At 36.3% G+C, this 22,997-nt stretch overlaps 1 protein-coding gene across 2 annotated transcripts in view; it reads left to right on the top strand.

Annotated features, from left to right (window-relative positions):
- The window catches only part of AP3B1 (adaptor related protein complex 3 subunit beta 1), a 357,386-nt gene that overhangs the window by 267,843 nt on the left and 66,546 nt on the right, over positions 1-22,997 (top strand). For both annotated transcript variants that reach the window (XM_069096283.1, XM_069096282.1), the window contains exons 21-22: positions 182-254; positions 10,122-10,228. In XM_069096283.1, the coding sequence (XP_068952384.1) occupies positions 182-254; positions 10,122-10,228 (180 nt within the window). The remainder of the gene's footprint in view (positions 1-181; positions 255-10,121; positions 10,229-22,997) is intronic.

The raw sequence follows: 22,997 nt of genomic DNA, 5'->3' as shown, positions 1-22,997 counted from the left end.
TTTTACCAATTTTTAAATTTGCAGCTTAAATGTAATTTAAAAAATATTTTGTGTTGGGAGTAAATAATATTTAAGAAAGTAAGCAGAGTGCAATGCCACAATTTGTTATCGAATTTAGGGAAAATTGTTTTTAAATGGCAAAATATGTAACAATAAATGAAATGTGTATTACTTTTGACAGAAAGAAGAGAAGAAAACTTGGCCAGAAAGAAAACCTAGTAAAAAAGATTTTTCTCTTCTAGATCTAGATGACTGTAAGTATTACATCTTTGAAGTTTGTAATTTTCTTTTTGATCAACTATGACTATATATTTTTAAGAGATTTATAAATCTTTCTTTAATTCAACTGAAGGCATCTTATAGAGTGAAAGGCCCAGATAGAGATTTTCTGCAATCATTTGTCTTGGCATTTAAGGAACATTTCTATTTTTCATAGAAGGAATAAGGCAATAATAATGAGCCCTGAGTAGTGCTTGAAAAATCCTGTACTACTGTCCACCAGAGGCTTTCTGAGCCTTCTCTGGAATGGATGTTGTTTCATTCACCATAAAACAAACACTGAAATGCCACCGAGAGAGATTTTCTGGTATTAAAATTATGTTCATTTAGAAAAATTACTGAAAAAGAAGTCTCTTTCATTATGCCTTTTTCTGTGTTGTACCTTAGAAAGATGCCTACCTTGCCTCTTCATTATTCTGATTCTGATAATGATTTTTTTAATTCTTCATTGTTTTCTTAACCACTACAGCTGTCTTTTTTAAAATTAATTTTTGTGTTTATTTTTAGTTTACATTATTCATTTCCACAAGATTTTGAGTTACAAAATTTCACCTCATTTTTCCCCTACCTACCACCCCAAAACAGCAATCCCACTGAATGCTCCCTCCCCAAATCTGCTCTCTCCTGTATCCTTCCCCATCTCCCCTCCGACTTTCCAGTAGGGCAAGATGGATCTCTATGTCCCAGTGCCTGTATATCTTATTTCCCAGTTGCAAGGGAAAAAAAATATATGTGTGTGTGTGTATTTTTTTTAAATTTGATTTTAAAACTTTGAATTCCAGATTCTTTCCCTTCCTCCCTCCTCACCCACCCTTATGGGGAAGATAAGCAATTCAATATAGGTTGTACATGTGTAGCTATGGAAAACCTTTCCATGGTGGATATATTGTGAAAGACTGACTATATTTCCCTCCATCCTATCCTGTCCCCCACTTGTTCTGTTCTCTACTTTGACCTTGTCCCTTTTCAAAAGTGTGTGCTTCCAACTTCCCTCCCCCCCAGCCTGCCTTTCCTTCCATCATCCCACCTCTCATCCCCTTCCCCCCTACTCTCCTGTAAGATGAGATACCATATTTAGTGTGTATGTCATTCTCTCCCTAAGCCAAATTCAATGAGAGTAAGGTTGACTCATTCCCTTTTGCCTTCCTGTTCTTCCCCTCCATTGTAACCATTTTCCCTTGCCTCTTCTATGTGAGATTATTTACCCCATTTGGTCTGTCCCCATCTCCTCTCATTATATTCCCCTTTAACCTCTCAATTTCACCTTTTAAGTATCATCCCTTCCTATTCAACTGGTCCTGTGTCCTTTGTCTATGTATACCTGTACACATATATACACACACTCACATATGTATTCATATGCCCATATACCCTCCTATATAGACATATATATGTATACTTACATACATATATATACATACATACACACACACACATTTCTCTTCCCTTCAACTATTCTCATACTGAGAAAAGTTTCATAAGTTACAATTATCATTTTTCCTTGTAGGAATGTAAATAGTTCAACTTTGATAAGTTCCTGTGATTTCTTTTCCCTGTTTACCTTCTCAAGCTTCTCTTGCTTCTTGTATCTGAATGTCAAATTTTCTATTCAACTGTTTTTTTTTTCATCAAGAATGCTTGAAAGTTCTCTATTGCACTGAATGACCATATTTTCTCCTGAAACATGATACTCAGTTTTGCTGGGTAGGCGATTCTTGGTTTTAATCCTAGCTCCTTTAACCTCCAGAATATCATATTCAAAGCCCTTCAGTCCCTCATTGTAGAAGCTGTCAGATCCTGTGTTATCCTGATTTGTGTTTCCACAATATTGAAATTGTTTCTTCCTGGCTGCTTGTAATATTTATTCTCCTTGATCTGGGAACTACATGGCTGTAATATTTCTAGGAGTTTTCTTTTTAGGATCTTTTTCAGGAGTTGATCGGTGGGTTCTTTCAACCTCTATTTTACCCTCTGGTTCTAAAATATCGGGTCTGTTTTCCTTGAGAATTTCTTTTTTTTTTTTTTAAAGCAATCGGGGTTAAGTAACTTGCTCAAGGTTACACGGCCAGTTATTGTTTCTGGGTGTGGTGCTGAGTATCTGAGCCCGGATTTGATCCAGGTCATCCCGACACTGGAGCCAGTGCTCTTATTCGCTGAGCCACCTGGCCACCCCTAAGCAATTGGGGTTAAGTAACTTGCTCAAGGTTACACGGCCAGGTGTTTCTGGGTGAGTGCTAAGTGTCTGAGCCCGGGATTCGATCTCCAGGTCTTCTCAACACTGGAGCCGGTGCTCTTACTCGCTGTGCTACCTGGCCGCCCGAGAATTTCTTGAAGGACTATTTCTAGGTTCTTTCTTTTGATCATGGTTTTCAGGTAGTCCAATAATTTTTAAATTATCTCTCCTGGATCTATTTTCCAGGTCAGTGGTTTTTCCAATGAAATATTTCACATTGCCCTCTATTTTTTCATTTGTTTGGATCTGTTTAATAGTATCTTGATTTCTCATAAAGTCACTAGCTTCCATTTGCTCCAATCTAATTCTGAAGGAATGATTCTCTTCAGTGAGCTTTTGAGATTTTTTTCCATCTGGCAAATTTGTCTTTTTAAGGCATTCTTTTCCTCATTGGCTTTTTGAACCTCTTTTGCCTTTTGAGTTAGTCTGTTTTTTAAGGTGTTATTTTCTTCAGTCAGGTTGCTGACTCTCTTTTCATGATTTTCTTGCATCATTCTCATTTCTCTTCTCAATTTTTCCTCCACTTCTCTTATTTGCTTTTCAAAATCCTTCTTAAGCTCCTCTATTGTCTGTGATCAGTTCTTTTATTTTCTTTTTGGAGGGCAGTTGGGGTTAAGTGACTTGCCCAAGGTCACACGGCTAGGTTTGTGTGTGTGTGTGTGCTAAGTGTCTGAGGCTGGATCTGAACCCAGGTCCTCCTGACTCCATGGCTGGTCCTCTATTCACTGTGCCACCTAGCTGCCCCAAGTCATATTTTTCTTGGAAGATTTTGGTGCAGGAGTTCTGACTTCGTTGTGTTCCTCCTGCTCCATGCCTTGATCCTTTTTGTCCCCAAAAAGGAATCCAAAGTTGTACTGCTATGCTTGCCCTGCTTCCCCTGCTTGCTCATGTTGCCACTCAACCACTTGACTCTTGAGCTTTTTGCCACAGTTGAACTGTGCTTTCAGAGAGGAGAGCTTTGTCCCAAATCGCTGGGCTTTTCTCAGCTGCTGGAGCTATTAGTTGGGTGTCCTCTCAGAAGCTTCCACTGGCTCTGGCACACTGGCCACACACACCAGGACCTCCACCCAAGAGAGAGATCCAGATCCAAGCTGGTTAAAGCAGGAGCAATAACCCCTCAGATTGGTCGCTTGGTCCACCTACAATCTGCAGGCCAGGACCTGAAGCTGCCAAGGGGCTGCTGCTGCTGCCACACCTCAGCCACTTCTCGCCCCAGGGGCAAAGGCTGGACCACACTCCCAGACTCCCTGTTCCCAAAGTCCAGGATTGGCTATCAAGATCTCGCCAGTATGTACAGAAGGTCCTGGGTTGTTTTCTAGGCTTGGTGATTAGGGGTCTGTGTGTACTTCTGTTGCTGTAGTCTTGAACTTTTCACAGCTTTGAGGAAAATGAAGTTTGCTCTATTCCCACAAGTGGCAAAAAAGGGTGCCCCATCTTCCCCTCCATATCCTTTCTGCCAGTGATCTGCTATTACACTCATTTTGCTAGAAAGCCCTACCATTGCTATACTGAAGAAACATAAGATTTAAAGAAGTCAAAAGTAATTCCCTTCTAGGAAATGATGCGGCCCCCTAACCTACAGATGCAATCCAAGCTGACCATCCTAACATTTTCTTCCATAATCTGGTCCAATATACCTTTACAAATTCATTTCTCACCATTCTTCAATAGGGATATTCTACAGCCATCAGTCATGTTTTTACAAACCATATGAAGTTTCCCCAGTCTGCGGTGGATTCTCCCTATTTTGAACCCATGTTAGCATACATATGTCAAAACATTTGATTATATATTGATTCATCACATCCTGTCACATGTGTTTTTCTTATACGTGGTGAAATTCTTAATGGCAGTGTGCGGCAGCAAGTACCCTTGCATACCCAAGGTGGCTGCCAACACAGGTTCTTAGATCTGCTTTTCTAAAGGAAAGCAACTCAAAATGGGTTAACAATCTTGCTTTAATCAAACATATGTCATTTATCTAGTTCAGGGGGGAAAGGTCAGCACCCTGAACTTCAGAGAATATAAACAAGTTACAAGCAGACATAGAAACAGATCAGCAGACAGGCTTCCAGCTGTCTGACCATTACATCCATACCTAGTCAGTTACCAGAGAAGGAAGCACCAACATCTGAGTTTTCAAAGCCAGGGGCTCAACAGCTGCCCAGAGTCTCGTCCGGTCAAATCATGCAACTCTTCCCAAAGTGAGCCCCAAAACAAAACCTCACATCAGGGTATATATAGCCTTCTCCTGAATCAGAGAATGTCATATCCCTCTTGACTCACTGCCCAATCCCAAAGCACCAAGGTATGGGCCTTCCTGAAAAACAAACCTCCCTCCATGTGACCACATTCAGCCTATTAGGGGGCAGAGTGAGTATATTTTCAAATCAAGGAAGGTTCTCACAGTCACTTAAGCCTATCAAAGGACCTAGGGGCAGGGAAGATCTTAGATTCCCATTCCCATAACACAGTGACAGATTGTCTTTAAACATAGGACTGGATATGGAATAGGTATTAAATAATCACTATTGAAATTAAATGAAAATCTTCAATATAGTAAGATACAGAATAGCCTTTGTAAATGTTTTGTAGTCTTTCTCTACCCACCCCTGTAGTCATGCTGATCCTGTGCAGCACTATTATCTTACTAATCGTCCAGCACAGAGGGTCCTCCCACAGACAAAAGTGTCAGAGGATAGGCAGGACTATAGGTATATATGAGATATTGGGAGAGTCCGGGTGTGGGACTCTGAATGGCCACCTGCACTCCCTCATTCTTGCCCCAGGACCAGCCCAACTTTTCTTCTTGTTGTTCAGTTCTTGCTGTTCTTTTGAGTTTTTAGTTTATTATATGTTGTGTCCAGCTCAACCCACCTGTCTAATATTCAGTTCTTCTAAAGAGGTATGTAGTAAGGCCGGTAGAATGTTAATATTGATTAATAACTATGTTTCAGAGTCATTCCGGCACTTTGCTTCTTGGCTTGTAAAGTAATGAATGTTTGCCCAAGGAAGAGCCATACCCAATGTACTTTATACCCATTGTACTGTAATTTCCCCATTTGGCCAGCTTCCTTATATGTGATCTGAGGATACTCTTCCCTTGCTAATTCATTCCTGTTGGTATGGATCAATGCCAAACCCTACAAAATCCCATAAAGCTCACCCCTATCTTTTGCTTAGGGTGTTCAGCTTGGTCCCGTTGCCCACCTAGGCCACTGTTCATTTGCTTGCCCAGTAGGAGCAAGTAAGCTGCATGTATTCTAGCGTCCTGAGTTGTATTAAAACTCTGCTACCAGCCATATGGAGGTCAGTGTGTCCTTCTGATGTGAATTCCTTCTGAACAGTTGAAAAGTTGAGTCTTTGCTTTCATAGGAGGCTTGGGGTCTATAAATGGCAGTTTTGTGAAAGCAATCAAGTCCCCTTTCCTATCCCTTTTCAGTTTTATGCCTGACTTCTTGTCCATCTGTACTGTGTCAAATATCCATAGTGTTGTAAAATCTCTATAGGATATCCATCCAGATACATGTTCAGATCTGTGAAATAGACCTTCATATACATGGTCTTTTCCACACTCTTTCAACTGAGGACCTTTTCTCTTTATTGAGAAAATTTAAGCCTTTCAACGTAAATGCACATTTTTAAACCTTTTTGTTATCTCAAAACCCTGTGGCATTATCCTCCATTCTTTAACCCTTTTATATGTTCACAGGTTCTCCCTCCATCCCCCAAACCCTCCCTTCTTCCAAAGTTCTCTATTTGTGTAAAAGGCTCCACCATGTTAGTCTCTCAGGTTTGTAGCATCAGCATTATCCTCCGCTCTCTTCACTCAACACTTTATTTTTTTTTAATGAGAGGCAGCATTGTGCTCAAACATCAAAACCAATAAAACGTTAAAGCCAGATTGTATTTTTGCAGGTATAGTTCTAAAATCAACTACCCAGTGAAGGTGATTATTTCTGCTTTAATTATGATACCAAATACCAAGAATCAGATAACTGAGGAACAGGGAACAGTGGGAAGAGGGCTGGGCCAGGAGTCAGGATGCCCAAATTTGACACCCTACTTGGGATCTAATAGCTCCAGGTCCCTGCATGAGACTTTTTAATTTTTCTGGCCCCATTTCTTCCTCCGTAAATGGGATGAATAATAACACTTAGATCCCAGTGTTACAAGAATCAGATGAGATGATAGATGATAAATGTGTCCCCAGAGGACAGCCTCTGCTCTCAGGTTCTAAGGGTAGTAATCCTGCAGGTGGCTACTCCTACTGTAGTTCATGGGCCCCATTAACTATAAGCTGGTAAACTTAATTAGCTTTTAACAAAGTCGTTTACTAAGATTATATATTAAGAACAGTTGATACAAAACATTTTCCCCACAGCTCTGGGTTGCATTTGTGTGTATACACAGTGTCCATGAGACAAGTGGGTTCAAACTTTATAGTACAACATTAGAGGCAGTAGGTAACTCACAACTCCCATTCCTTGCATAGTTACAGTTGTTACTGTTTTGTTATTTTCCCTTACCTTCTTTGCAAACTTTAAAATGCCATATAACTACAAACTATTATTACTTTGATGACTAGTTCAAAGGAGGAGCCATGCATTATTTACATTTTACTTAAGATGGAACTATAACACAAAAGTTGTAGATTTGCTCAGTGTTGCTTAGGGAATCAATAGAACTGCGACTAGAATTTCCCCTATACCCGTTTTACTAATTAGGTCAGTAGAGTGGTCCTAGCACTGCTAAAAACAACAACAAAACCTATTGCATTCCCTAGATCTTTTGTTGAGCATAAGGATTGCCACAAAGAATACAAGACTGGCTAGTCAGGTCTAGGTTTTAATTCTTTCTCCAGCTGTCTGTGTGAATGACCTTCAGAAAGTCATTTTATCTGAGTAGGCCTTGGTTTCCTTAGTTTTGGCATGAGTAGCTTGGCTAGATATTTGCTGGACAATTTATAAGATTTGTCTAACTCTGAAATTCTGTTCACTATGCCATAAGAGTCATTTGATAATAAGAGAAAATGTCTTGAGATATTTGGATAAGATATGTTTAAAAGGCAAATTAGAGATAGTAACAAGTTTAGTGTTTTCCAGTTACATTTTATGTTTATGAAAATGAAAATAATATTTTAATGTTAAATACTATGTGATCTCAGTCAATTGAATGGGAGTATTACAAAAAAAGCTGCTATATATTCTGTCTTTTTCTTTTATAGGTCCTGTAAACTTATATAATGTGCTATTCCTATAGTTAACAAGTTCAATTTTGTCTTAGATTTAATTAATAAATGGATTACTACAGCCTAAACCATTCAGTCTGAAAGCTCTCACTCATTCTCTCTTTTAAAACATTTATTTGTTTGTTTATTTTCCCTTTTGGAGAAGGGAAGGCAAGACAGTTGGGATTAAGTGACTTGCCCAAGGTCACACAGCTTTACTAAGTGTGTGTCAAGTGTCTGAGATTGAATTTGAACTCGGGTCCTCCTGACTCCAGGACCAGTGCCCTATTCACTGTGCCACCTAGCTGTCCCCTCTCACTCATTCTTAAATTTTATAATATATACCTTTTTATCATAATAGGAAAAACTCTTTTACAACTTCAAGACAGTTATTAGACAAAATGAAGTAGGTGATAATATACTATAATACACAGATTATATTTTAACTTTTTTTGGCCAGGGTAGGAGTGGTTATTTTTTTGTACTTCAGCATAGTGAATTTTGTCTCATAATAAAATTTATTGAATATATTGAAAGTATCAACTAATATCCTTATCTTTCTAGGCTTAAAGCTATATAATGTATGTCTTAGTAGTCTATCTTCAATATCAGGATGTTTTTTATATTTATTTTTGATGTTACCAAAACCCTGTGTTGTAACACAGAATTATTCTTTAAGAATTATTAGATTAAGGAGTTCTATAAATCTTAATTGTAATCTGAGTTTCCTCCCTTCTCCATTACTGACAGTTTTTTATATATTACTTAGGTGTATATTTATGTTACAGTGGTAAATTTTACCAGTCCAGAGAAGAATAATTTAGATGATGGTTGTGGTGGTGGTGTTGGTAGTGATAGTAATACTAGAATATTTGGAAAATAAAGACATTTTTCTGTGGTGAAGAAGGCTAGAAGTCAAGGCAGTTGAATTTCATTTCTACTTCCACCGCTAACTTGACCATGTGACCTTTGCAAAGTTTTTTGCTGTTGTATCCCTGTCCAATGTCCTTCATATCCCTGTGTCTTCCTGTTAATTTTCATTGCTTCCACCTTAGTTAATATCCTTTTCATCTCATACCTGCTCTCTTTTAAAAATATTTATATTTGTTTCATTATTTCCCAGTTACATGTAAAAAATCTTGACAATTTAAAAAATCTTGAATTCCAAATTCTTTTACTCCTTCCTGCCCCTCCCCAATCCTTTGAGAAGGCAAGCATTATATCAGTTATACATGTGAAGTCATGTAAAAGATTTACATATTAACCATGTTGCAAAAGAAACACACACACATACACAAGAAATTTAAAAACTAAGCTTTAGTCTGCCCTCTCATCAGTCCTCCCTCTGGATGTCACACATAGATTCTTACCTCTAACTCTTTTCCCCTCTCTTGTCCTTCCCTACCTTCTTCCCTACCATGGGTATCCTATATATTACTTTTGAATTCAGCCTCTGAAAATGTCAGTTTCCTTTGTTACTCCCCTCAGCATGCCCTTCAGTGTCTCCCCATTCTCTATGTTGAGGCAGTGCTGCCCAGTTGATAGCATGCTGGATATGTTATCAATCGGGAAACCCTGTCACCGAATCCAAGTCCCACAAATGCCTGACACTTGTTAGTTATGTGACCCTGGACAAGTCACTCAATGTCCCTTGCCTTCAATAGCCTCATCTTTAAATGAAGATAGAAACGCCTGTGGTACCTATGTCCCAGGGTTCTTATGAAGTTTAATCAAGTTAATATATGTGTAAGCATTTTGTAAACCCAAAACACTGTAAAGTCAGCTCTTGTTCATCAGGACAAGGTAATGTAACATAGGATAAATCTAAACTCTTTAGCCTGGTTTGCACAATCTAACCCTAAAACACTTTTCTAGCTTTGTTTCTTGCTTCCATATACAAACTATCCATCCATGATTTCCTTTTGATTTTTTTTTTCTCTACCCTTACCACTCTGGTGAACTGTTGTTACTTCTTTCTTCTTCCTCTGAACTCTCCCATGCCACTTGTCATTTAGCATTTATCATTTATTTCCATTTATTGTTAGTTGTTTTTTAGATGTGGAGATTGTGTCCTCATACATTATAAATTCCTTGTACACAGGGCCCACATTCTTATGCAGGGTGGAAGCGTTCTTTGTAAAGTTTAAATTTTTGTATGCTATTTCAGAAGTTATAGGATTTGCTTTGTTCTCTGTAAGAGGAAAACTAATTGCCAGAACTTGATATTAACTTAACTAAATCCAAGATGTTAAGTAGAATTGTTATGCATTTATTAATCAAAGTAATTCAATTATGTCTATGAACAAAATAAAAATGTTGCCTTTGATAGTATGAATCAAATTTTAATGTGCATTTGGTAATTTGGAATTTTTCTTTCAGTTAACCCAGTATCCACACCAGTAGCTGTTCTCACACCAGCTATTTCTCCAGGCTTAATAGCTGACCTGGAGGGTTTAAACTTGGCAGCTTCTTCCCCTGTCATCAATGTAAGTCATTTTCAAAATAATTGTCAAATGATTTTTAAGCCTACATATTATACTTTGCTTTCTTTATTAAAAGGCAAATGATCAAGATTGACCCATAGTCTTTTTAATACTTCCTTTTGATTTTATTTTAAAAAACTTGCGTATATTTGTAATATATTTTTCCAGAAGAATATATCTTTCAGACATTCCATTTTTCCAGAAGAATATCTTTCCAGAGAATGATACTGTGAATAGCTTTTAAGGTTCTCATTACACTGTATAGCTATCACTCTGTTTATTCCATAACAAATCAAAGCAAAATTTTCACAGAAAATCAAGGTACAGCATTCACAATATTACAAGTTATCACAGAAAATCACAATATAATATTCACAACATAGTCTCAAAGTACAGTAGTCAAAAGTCTTCTACTCACAGGGCAACTAAGTTAACTCAGTCAGTCACTTATCAGTAACAAATCATCTGTACAATAGTCTAAGTAAATAGTCTAAAGTACAATAGTCTAAGTCTTCTACTCATGGGGCAACTAAATTAACTCTGTCACTTATCAGCAATCAATTACTAAGTATTATGCACAAAACCCTCCACCCCTTAGGTCACTAGTAAACTATAATTCCATAATTACTCAGTACCCAAGGAGAGGTCTTTTCATCTTGACTTGGGTCCTGTTCTCAGATTCCCTGGATCCCCTTCCATGGTCCCAGATTCTACCTGGATTCACCAGACTGTCACCAGAGTTCAATGGCAGACAGCTCCCAGTTCCTCGACCAGCTCTCTGGGCGGGTCCTGCTACACACTGAAGTTCACAGGGTCTGGTCCATGTCAGATCCTTCACCATTTCCACTCCAGGGAATTCAAGGCTCACCCAAGCCACAAACAAACAAAGTCTCAGCATCCCAGTCATGCCTCCTCAATCACCTGGGCTCCTGGCTCTAGGCTCTGGGCTCTGGGCTCCTGGGCTCCTGGCTCTAGGCTCCGGGCTCCAGGCTCCTGGCTCTGGGCTCCTGGGATCTTGTTCAGAAGAAGCTCCACCACCACAAGTTCTCAGGAAATTCTGGCTCAGTTCTCCATTCCTCTGTAGCTGCTCTGCCACCAGATCTGGGTCTCAAGAAATTCTGACTGTGCCTTTCTGGGGCTTTTCTTATATGTGCACAGCATTACCTTCCTGTTCATCCAACTCCTTCCTGATACATCAGTAACAGGAGACAGGAGTTCATACTTTCTGTTCCCCCAGCAGAGGCTTGATCAGTTACTGACTTTTGCCAACACAAAGGGATCTTCAAATTCACAATTACATTACCAGTACAATATTCTATTCAAATCTTATCCACATTTAATTCAAATGAGATAATAGCTCTAACGTGTTTTGCCAATCTTGAAGCTCTGTATAAATGCTAACTTTTATTAACTATTGCTTTTCCATTATTCTTCATTAGTGCTATATATCTGGCCTGTGTTTCTTTTGTCTAAAAATGGCAACAGGGTGATGAGGTTTTTAAAATTCAGAAATTCTTTTTTAAAAATTATTCATTTTTTAAATTTCCCCCTGTTATTCCCTGTCTAAAAAAACTGTAGAAGGATATGAACTTCACTTTCACTTCACTTTCATTTTCTTTTTCTTCCCCCTCCAAAAGAAAGAAAAACAAAACTTTTATAACTAATTAGCATAGTTAAGCAAAACAAATTCCCTGAATTGGCAGTGTCCAAAAATGTCTGTCTTATTCTGTGTATTAGTTCGTTACCAATATGTCAGGTGGTAGATAGAATTTTCATCATCAGTCCTCTGAAACCGTGCTTGATCATTACATTGATTAGAGTAATTAAGCCTCTCCAAATTATTTACTTAGACGGTGTTGGTATTATTAGTATACACATTTTCCTTCTGATCCAGTTCACTTTCCTCTGCATCAATCCATACATTCCCATATTTCTCTGAAACTTTCCCCTTTGTTGTTTCAATTTTATTTTTTTCCATGTCTTATAAACATAGTATTACATACTGCCCATTACATTTACATACCATAATTTGTTGATCCATTCCCCAGTTCTTTGTCTCTACAAGAAAAGCTAGTATAAATTATTTTTGTATATATGGGCCATTTTCCTCTTTGATCTTCTTGGGATGTATAGGCCTAGGAGTAGTATCCATGGGTTAAAAGATATGCATAGCTTAGTAATTTAGGGGGCATAGTTCTAAGTTAGCTTTCCAGAATGACTATCAATTTACAATTCCACTAGCGGTGCATCTTTGTGCCTGTTTTCCCATAGCCTCTCTAGCATTTACCTTTTTCCTTTATTGTCATTTTTGCCAGTTTCATGGGTTTGAAGTAGAACCTCAGTGTTGTTTAATTTTCATTTCTCTAATTATTACTGATCCACAGAATTTTTTTAATATGGTTATGGATAACTTGGGTTTCTGTCCTTGATAACTACTTGTTCATAACCTTTGACTTCATTGGGGAGTGGCTCTTACTCCATTTGAATCACTTTATATATCTTGGAAATGAGACCTTTATCATAGAAATTTGGAATTTTTTTTTTAACAATAGTTAACTGTTTTCCTCCTAATCTTAGCTATAATGGATTTGTTTGTGCAAAAACTTTAATTCTCCCTAGGAAAAGCCATAGTTATAGAAAAGTACATTTCACAGATTTGAAATGTAAAAAGAGAAGCCTGTAGTGGGTATATATAGGTGAGTAAGTGACTTTATTTTCCCATGGAGATTGGGTTTTGAAGGGAAAAGAAAATATATAGCTGATTAAATTGGGAAGAAAATATGAATTTACTAAATGCTCAGATTCCTTCTGTGTTCACTATATTCAACATGATCTGACTAAAGGAATCACTTAACTTCCCTGTTCTTTCCCAATGAGAAGTAACATTAGCCTGTCATACCAAGATGTTTTGAAGAATAATTAATTTTTAAAAGTCACTTTAAAACTATAAATTGCTAAGTAAACGTTAAACAGATATGCTCATATGAATATAATGCCAAGTAGAAAAGCAAGTGAAGGATGTGTTAAAGAAGATAGAGGCAGACATAGAAGAAAAGATATAAAAAGGAAGAAAGGATAAATTAGCATGTACTAACTAAAATCTTTCAGAAGAAGATTGGATGTTGTTCCTGCTGACTTCCTGTTGTAGGAAGTACAAATTTTTTGGTACAAGAAAAATGAGTCGTAGGGGGCGGCTAAGTGGCGCAGTGAGTAAAGCACCGGCGCCAGAGTCAGGAGGACCAGAGCTCAGTTCCAGCCTCAGACACTTAACACCCACACACACACACAAAAACTAGCCGTGTAACCTTGGGTAAGTTATTTAACTCCAGTTGCCCTCCAAAAAGCAAAAAAAAAAGAAAAAGAAAAATGATTCAGAATTCATGTAAAATTACTGAAGAAAGGAGGCCTTTCTGTTTCATTGGAAGATACAGTATTTTATTTTTCTCAATTATATGTAAAGATGATTTTTAATATTTTAAAAAATTTCTGATTACCAAATTTTCCGTTTCTCCACTTCACCTCCCCCCAAATTTTAAGCAGTTTGATATAGGTTATGTATATGCAATCATGTAAAACATATTTTCATATTAGTCATGTTATGGAAGAAGAAACAGACCAAAAGAAAAAAAAAACATGAAAAAAAGAAAGAAATTGAAAGATAATGTGCTTCGATCTGGATCCAGACTCCATCAGTTCTTTTTTTGGATATTGCCTTGGATCATTGTGTTGCTGAGAATAACTAAGTCATTCACAGTTGATCATCATATAGTCTTGCTGTTGCAATGTACAATGTTCTCCTGGTGCTGCTCACTTCACTTTACATCTTTACAAGTTTTTTACAAGTGAATCTTTACAAGTTTTTCTGAAATCATCCTGCTTGTCATTTCTTATAGCACAATAGTGTTCCTTACAATCATATACTACAACTTGTTCAGTTATTCCCCAGTTGATGGGCATCCCCCTCAATTTCTAATTTTTTGCCACCACAAAAAAAAAACTACTATAAATATTTTTGTACAAATAGGTATTTACTCACCCCTCCCGCTCAACTCCTCTCCCTCTGCCTTTTTTGGATAGTTGTGCTGGATTGAAGAGTTTACACAATTTGATTGCCCTTTGGACATAGTTTGAATTTGCTCTCCAGCATAGTTGAATCAGTTCACAGGTCCATCAACAGTGCATGAGTGCCTAATTTTCCCACATCCTCTCCAAAATTTATCATTTTCCTTTTCTGTTATATTAGCCGATCTTATCGGTATAAGGTAATACCTCAGAGCTGTTTTAATTTGTAGTTCTCTAATCAGTAGTGATTTAGAGAATTTTTTCATGTGTCTATAGATAATTTTGATTTCTTCATCTGAAAACTGTCTATTCATATCCTTTTACAGTTTATCAGTTGGGGAATGACTTACATTCTTAAAAATTTGACTCAGTTCTTCATATATTTGAGAATTAAGACCTTTATTAGAGACACTTACCATAAAAATTGTTTCTCAGCTTTCTGCTTTCCTTCTAATCTTGGTTGCATTGGTTTTATTTATGTAAAATCTTTTTAATTTAATATCAGAATTGTCTATTTTATATGATAATACTCTATCTTTTCTTTGGTCATGAATTTAAATGTTTTTAATTTAATATAACCAAAATTATCCATTTTATATCTCATGATACTCTATCTCCTCTTTGGTCATAAATTCTTCCCTTCTCCAAAGATCCTTGCTCTCGTAATTTGCTTATGGTGTCAATCTTTATCTAAAGCATGTCCTTATTTTTGGTATATAGTGTCAGATGTTGGTCTATATATAGTTTCTGCCATACTGGAAAGTTTTTGTTTTGTTTTGTTTTTTAACAAATAGCTGAATTATTTTTTGTTTCCACTAGTCAAAATGTAAAAGTGCCAATGCAGTAAAATATAGGTGCTTCTACATTATAGTAGAAGATAGGCTTTACATTTTTATTTTTGCCTTTGTATCTCTGAAACCTAGCACAGTACTATCTATTCACAAGAAGAATTTCATAAATGATGGTTCATTTGAAGACCAAAATAAATATGAACAACTGGATAAATAAGAGAAAGATATTAAAGGTTTTAATATCCATGTACTTATATTGTTGCTGCTGGATCAGTTAGTATTGGTCCTGCATAGTTAAAAGAGAAGAAAAATCTGTTTGAGACATGGTAGCACCTGGCAATATTAAGTCCCTCTTGGAGCTATGTGGTTTGGATCTGGTGTCGTTTTCTTTGTGTGGATACTAATGTACTTGACAGTCTAGTGAGGAATCTAAGTAATGTTGAGTTAAAGGAAGGTTTTGCTAAAAAAAGGAAGTTTTCAAGGCAGATGTCCAGAAGGGAAGGAGGAAATTATTTTCAGATTACTGGAGTAGAGATAAACAGGGTATAAATTATAAGATAAAATTTCATTTTCCTTCCATAACTGATGATACTTCATCTTATGATTTTGATTTATAGTTTGATAATTGATTTGATTTTTTATGGGATGTTAGTGAAATTAAGTTGCATTTTTTGAAAAAAAAAAGAATAAAACCTCCAAATTCTTCTGGTTTTTAAACTAACTATTGCACTAAACCAATATCATCCTCTGCCCTAATGCTATATAATAACATCTCCAGAATATGAATATTGCAAGATTTAGCACCTAATGAACATCACTAGCAATGTAAGGGAACAACTTTATTCTCCCCCGCAAATTAATAACAATAATGGATAAACACAATATGTGTTTCATTCTTGCATGGGATGAATTGGCAATCATCCAGCAGATGTTTCCATAAATGAAGAAGCATTTTAGATCACACTATTACTTTAGTGAACAGACGGTAGTTAATTTAGTGAAAATTTTTTTTGTTAAAATGTTATTTTGCAGGGAGTTTCTAGATTGTAACATATCAAACCCAAAGTACACAAAAACATCAATCCTTAGGTTGTTAGACTTCTTGGAGAATGGAAAGAAAGAAAAAACAAAGACAGAAATACAAATTAAAGTGATAAATTCCTTTTGTTCTCCTCTGCTATCTCAAATAGTGTCTTTTATATGACTTTAGATGTCCTGTCCCTGTGTTTAGGGCACACAAAAAAATTAGTGGACAAAATTAATTCACTCCTAAAAGCTACATTTTAGTGCATACTATCAGATAACAAGGATTACAAGAAAAAATATATATTCCGAAAGTTATCTTTCCCCTCAAACATAATCCAAAAGTTTTTAGAGAATTAAAACATAAATCTTTGCAATATTATGTTTATATTACATGAACAAGAAAGGAGACTTTATTTTTATGGTAAGCATTTTTTATACAAATAGTTCAGTTATCTTACGTGAATAAGAAACTGAATCTCCCTAAAAGTTTCTTCTTTTTTGTCTTTTCGCGTCTCAAGAATGCCATCTTCTGCCTTCCCTTATTGCCAAATATCTTTTTACAAAATAGTCTAGTCTACCCCCACCCATGCCTCCTTCCTTCCCACATACTTTCTTCTTGATCTCTTGCAGTTGTCAGTTAAAGGCCCTTTGAGATCATTTATAACCATCCTTCACCAATCTCCATACACTTTTCTCAGGCTTAATTGTCAGTTTTGTATTCTAGTTGTTTCCATTAGACTGTAAGCTTGATTATTTAATCTTTTGTTTATAAGATTTTGTAACTCTGTGCTTTAGAATATTCAAGTTTATTATCTGAAGCACTTTCTAGGTTATTTTCCCCACCTTGCTGTACTAATTACTTTATATCTCTTCAACTTCTAAAAGAAATGGTGAAAGGCCATGACAGTATTGATTCCTTTACCCATTTCCTGTTTTTCAGCAACAGTAGCTCTTTTTAGTAATTCATCTTGGAGATACTTTGATTGTATGCTATATCATCTCCATCTTTTTTCTTATTTGGAATTTATTTTAATTTTTGTTTTAAGAAGTTTATGATCTGACTATGCATATACAGCTGATTCAGAAATGACTTATTGATAGTCATTTTCTGTCTGTTAATATGTGTTCTATTTCTTTTTTATGTGTGATATTTGGTACTTGCCATGTCTAGCATCTTCTAACTTCTTGAAGAAGGCATTAATGATAAATAAGTATGAAGCTTCTGTATATTCTATAAATATTAGCCTCTTATTTCTAGGTTCTAAACCATATATATATATTTTTTTTTTTTGCTTTTTCATAGGGGCAATTGGAGTTATTTAATGTTAATTGTCTGAGGCCAGATTTGAACTTAGGTACTCCTGACTCCAGGGCCCGTGCTCTATTCACTGTGCCACCTAGCCACCCCCCTAAACTGTATTTTCTAAAAATTTTTACTGATCTTCCCTATGACCACCTTTTGCAACAGTCATCAAGTATTAAAAATCAGTTTAAGAGAAGATCTTACTGAGTTTAAAAAAAAATGTATTGGTATCTTTATGGTTTTTATATAACAATAAATTTCTGATACATTCCTCTCTCTCACGCGAGAACCTTGAAAATTACAGGTCTTTGTAATTTAAAAAACAAAAATGAACCAAAAAAACCTTTCAAACTAGACCAAAGTATGTAGTAACAAGAGTCCATTGTTGCTGGCCACATTCAGGATGCATAATTCCCACCTGTACTTACCAAGAGAAGAGTAGATTGCATTATCTCTCACCGAGTTCTTTGTAGAATTTCTTTATCTTTTCATTCTGTAATCATTGTTGGCATATAGACTGCCTTTCTCTTCATGGTGGTCTTTTAACTTCTACTTATCAAGAGCATTCCAGTGAGAAATGGCCAAGTTTCTTGTAGTTTTTAGATACACAGTGAAATTATCTGCTTCTTTGAGGAGAATCTATGAGCCATTTAGATGCCACTTTCTTATATCTTCCAGTTGCATTTATAGTGCAGATGTCATTGATACAATCCTGCTCTTTTAGTAATATTTTGGCTTATGATATTACTAAAACAAAATTCTTTGTGTTGACAAAGCCATTTTCAAACCAGTTTCACAGAATCATTATTTTTACAAAAAATTGGTGATAACACATTCATTATACTGAAAGTAAGATATCCTTCAGTGAACCCAAATATAGATGATCTGCCTTTGCATAATGGAATGTTGGCTGAACTCTGTAGCACTTAGACTTCTTAAGTATATACCTATATTTAATACCTATCTCTGTCTAAGCTTTGACCTAAGAGCTTTAGGCATGTAAAAAGTTTTTTTTAATTGATCCAGACCCATGATTTAATCCATCTGGAGAGTTCCCACTATAGAGATTCCCTCTACCAATGCAGATCAACTTCTCATCTACAACTTAGGTTCTTAGAGAAGCCTGGGAGCATTGAGAGGTTAATTCACTTGCTGGTGATGACCCAAGCTATAGACACCAGGGTCAGAACTTAGAGGACAGTTTGTCTTCCTGACTCCGACTCACCTTCTGCATATTTTACATTCATTCATTATACACACACACATATATGCATGCATGTGTGTATGTATACACATACCTATATTCACACACATGTGAATGTGTGCATATTTTCCCCCCTACTATTTAGCACAGAAATAATTTGATTGTCTCAACTGCTTTTTCTCTCTGGCCAGAGGAAAGGTGATGATGGCTACTTTTTCTTCAGCACAGTATTGTATAGTGAGGGGATTAAGCAGCTTGATGATATTTCGGGAAGGAACAGTGGCAGCAGCTTGAATAAACTACGGAACCAGGTGATATTAAAAACTGCCTAGCTTGGGTCCCTTCATGGTAGGTAGTTTGAAATTTCCCTTAGAAAAAATGCTTTAAAGCTTGACACTGTAGCCCAAAAATTTCCCAAGAAATTTGGGGATTTCATGTGATCTATCTCTGTGGTAGGTAGGAGTGAGAGGAGAAAACTGTCCCTAAGAGTCTAATTTGAATTTAAACTGACAGAGAAAGCTAACCACAAGAAAAGTTTTATACATATAAACTATTACCTAACAATTGAAGTTGGTTCCTGTATTCCTTTGTGTGTCTTAGAGTTTCTGTAGGAACATAGCAAAACAGTAGGCACAATATTTTGTGCTATTCTATGAAAGACTGGCAACTAGTAAAGGTGCTATTCTCTGTCTCTAAGGCTTTGACCTTGTTGGTATAATAGGGATTTAATGAGATCACAGAGAATTCTGCCTGTTTATATGGGGGAATAAGATGATAAAGGCATTTCACTACCTATTAAAATATATCTTAAAGAAAAAGATATAAGCCATTATATGTTATAATGGCTTAAAAAAGTTCTCGGTATGAATTTTACCCCCCTGTTAAAATAGTGTGTGGGGGGGAGTTGTTTGTTCCCCCCCCCCCCCCAGATTCATTCATTCATTCATTTTGGGTCTGAGTCAGCCATTTCATCATTGGGAAACTTAGTAGGGGAATTCTTCCTACTAGTACAGGTCAGCAACTTGTCTATAACTTACTTTCTTAGGAGGTTGCCTGGTGGCCTTAAGGTGTTAGCTTTTGGCATGTCAAATTAAATTGAAATTAAATACAGCCATTATGTCTTGAACTCAGATCTTTCCGACTCAGCAGTCACTTTTCTATCTACTTTACCACCAAGCCATAGGGAGTAGATAAACTTTCAATGGTAACTAATGTTTGAATACAGTTTGTTTTTAGGATTTCTTCAGTATACTTTACACATCTTGATCTCTTATTATTTATGGCATTTTCTAACTATCAAAAACATAAGTGCATTTTTCTGAATAAAATCTATCTCAAAGTTTTATAATAAAAGAGAAATAATTTAAAAGAAAACTAATATTTCAGCCTGCTGGTTTGTTGTTTGTAGTGCATAATTTTTTTCATTTTCCTTTACATGAACTGTTATTGACATATCTTACAATGATCTCCCCTCCTCATTGCGATTAACTTTGTGAATTTACCCCGGTTGTAACTGCCAAAGCCTCACCTATCCTCTAGTTTTTCAGGCAGGATAGATGACTTCCAGGGGTGTCACTGTAACCAGTCACTTAATAGATCATATGATAGATATCCACTAAGTATTGTAGTTTCATTTGTGAGGACAGATAATAACAATGCTTTGATAAAGTTTATTTCCAGATATAAATGGGGGAATGGCATGACCTTTTTTCATTAGTGTTTATAAAAATTTTACCAAGTTATATTTTAAATGGTTAGGGTTAAGATTTCTAAGAGTTGGGGAATGAGAGAAATTGTAGATTAAAATTAAAAATAATTTTGTCATAATAAATTTGGAGAAAATCCTTATTTGTTCTGATGAAAATGTCAGTAGTCATGGAAGTGTGGTAAAAAATAATGAAAAATCACTGGCCTGGGTCTGCTTAAATTGAAAACATTTTTTAATTAAAGTTTGACAGCATTTTGTGTCTCCGTTGCCTAGCCACGTCCCATTTTATTCTTTGATTCGGTTCTCTTCTAAGTGTGAGTTGCTTTAATTTTTAAATTAAACTTTAAAGTATGGAATCTTTTAATTCCTGCACTGCTTCATTTGTCTCAAAGTTAAAACAGATCATCATAACCTCTTTCCCTTGCTAGACTATCAGGAGGCACTAAACTTGTTTTGTTGTTTGTACTTTTTAAAGTTTTATTAATTTTCCATCACAAGGTTTTTGTTGAGCAGTTATTTGAATTAGTTTCAGGAAAATCCGTGTAGGTCAAGCACCTCTTCAGCAGATATAATTATAATGAACACAAAAGCATGCAGAGCTTTGCTTGGCTGGCTGGTGTCCTTTGAGTTGGGCCTAGATGCCTTGGCCTGAAATTTGGTACTCCTCCTTCTTTGGCCTTATCCCGTAGCCTACATCTCTAGCTTCATCTTCATTGTTTCCCCTCCCCTGAAGCTATACTTAAGTCAAACAGAACTAGTCATTATAAAGGCAAAATGGTGTAATGAAAAATCATTGACTCTGGAGTCAGTAGCTTCAGATCCTGCCTCTGATGCTTATTTATTATCTATGCAACTTTGGAAATGTCACATGCTCTCTGGGTCATAGTTTCTTTAGCTGTAAAATGGGTGGCGGGTGGCTAGGAGTAGATGGCCTGAGATGATTCTATGAACATTCCACCCTTATACCTAAATTCATACAGTTCTCTTTTTTTTTGTATCCATCCTTCAAGGCCAAGCTCAGATTCAGATACATCTTCCTGCTTGAAACCCACTAAATGCATTTTCTCCTTCATTTGAAATCACTTAGTACTTGATGCCTGTCTTATGGTCCTTACCACATTCTGTCTTGCATTGCTGTTCAGTCGTGTCCAGCTCTTAGTGACCCCTGCTGTCTGTGATACTGGAGTGGTTGGCCATTTCCTTCTCCAGTAGATTAAGGCAAGAGGTTAAGTGACTTGTCCAGGGTCACACAGCTAGTGAATTTCTGAGGCTGGATTTGAATTGAGGTCCTCCTGATTCCAGAACAGCTCTCTATCTCCTGAGCCACCTCCCTTCCTTGTCTTGCATTCTGGTACTTTTATTCTTGTTTCCTCCCCTCTACCAGATTTTAAGATCCTTCACACTCCTGAGGGTCCATAGGTTAATAGGCTAGCACTAAAAGAGACCTCAAAGATCGTGCTCCCTAAATTGCTGACTTCAGAGAAGTGATTTGCCAGCAGTTACACAGGTAACAGAAAGGAGAAGGAGGGAGAGGAAGAAGAAAAGAAGAAGAGAAAGAGAAGAAAAACAGGAGCTGGCATTTATAAAATACATTAATGTTTACAGAGCACTTTATGCATGTTATCTCATTTGCACCTCAACAACACAAACCTGTAAATTTGGTAGCTACTACGAGTGTCATTATTTTACATGCAGTTATGCCTACACTTAGAAAGATGAGACATTGACCATGATTAATCAGCTAGCAAATGGTAGGGGCTGTATTTGAACTCGGGTCTCCCTGACTCCAACTCCAGTCTTCTCTCCACTGTACCAAAGAGCACAGCCAGGATTCAGATTTATCTTACTCATAGTTGTATTCCCAATCATGCCTACATCACTTAGGGCCTTAAGTGAACTTAGTAGGTGCTTCATATTTTTTTTTACTGAACAAATTGAATGGGATAGATACAATGATTATTTTTGGTGATTAATCTTATACAACAATGGTTTATTCAGTTTGTTTCCTTTAAAACATGGAAATAATAAAAATCTTAAGCATCCACCAAAATTATTCTCTGCTTTACCCATATTCTTCCACAGACTAAATAATTTGAAAGATAAAACTGGTTAAAAGTTAAGGTTCTCTATGTGAAGGCATGGACTTTGGAAAATGGCACATTGTAGATTTTAAGACAGCTGCACTTGGATTCACACCCCAGGTCTATTCTTTACTTTCCATATACCTGGGATATAAGTTAGTGAACTTTTGTTGGATTCCCATATTTGCAAAACGAAGCTTTTGAACTAAGTGAGTTTTAATGTCCTTACATTTCTAGATTCTGTGAACCTATTAAGATGAAATAGATGTTTTTCTGACTTTAAGGTACTTCTTTTTCCCTCCTGATTAGTAAGGGTGGCATCTGCTGTTATTCACCAAGAATAAATTTTACTCATAGTATACTATAATGAAAAATAAAATAAGATTGAAATAAATATTTTTAATGAAATATGTAATAGCAAAATTTGACCAGTGTTATATTAGAATGTGCACAGAGAATTCCTCCATTCCCTGCATATTCTAAAGTTGATTGAATTTGTTTGGTTTGTTTGCTCTTTGGCTTTTATATGCAGTCATCCTATACTAGGATAAAACTTGTTGCTTCTTTTGGATTAGAATACTTGAAATGCAGAATTTC

The sequence above is a fragment of the Petaurus breviceps genome, unplaced genomic scaffold, assembly GCF_028583685.1.
Source record: "Petaurus breviceps papuanus isolate PSGF00001 unplaced genomic scaffold, PetGlider_PUasm1.0 229, whole genome shotgun sequence".
Lineage (NCBI taxonomy): Eukaryota > Metazoa > Chordata > Mammalia > Diprotodontia > Petauridae > Petaurus > Petaurus breviceps.
Note: the sequence above shows the minus strand (reverse complement) of the source record. Positions and strands in the feature narration are given on the sequence as shown.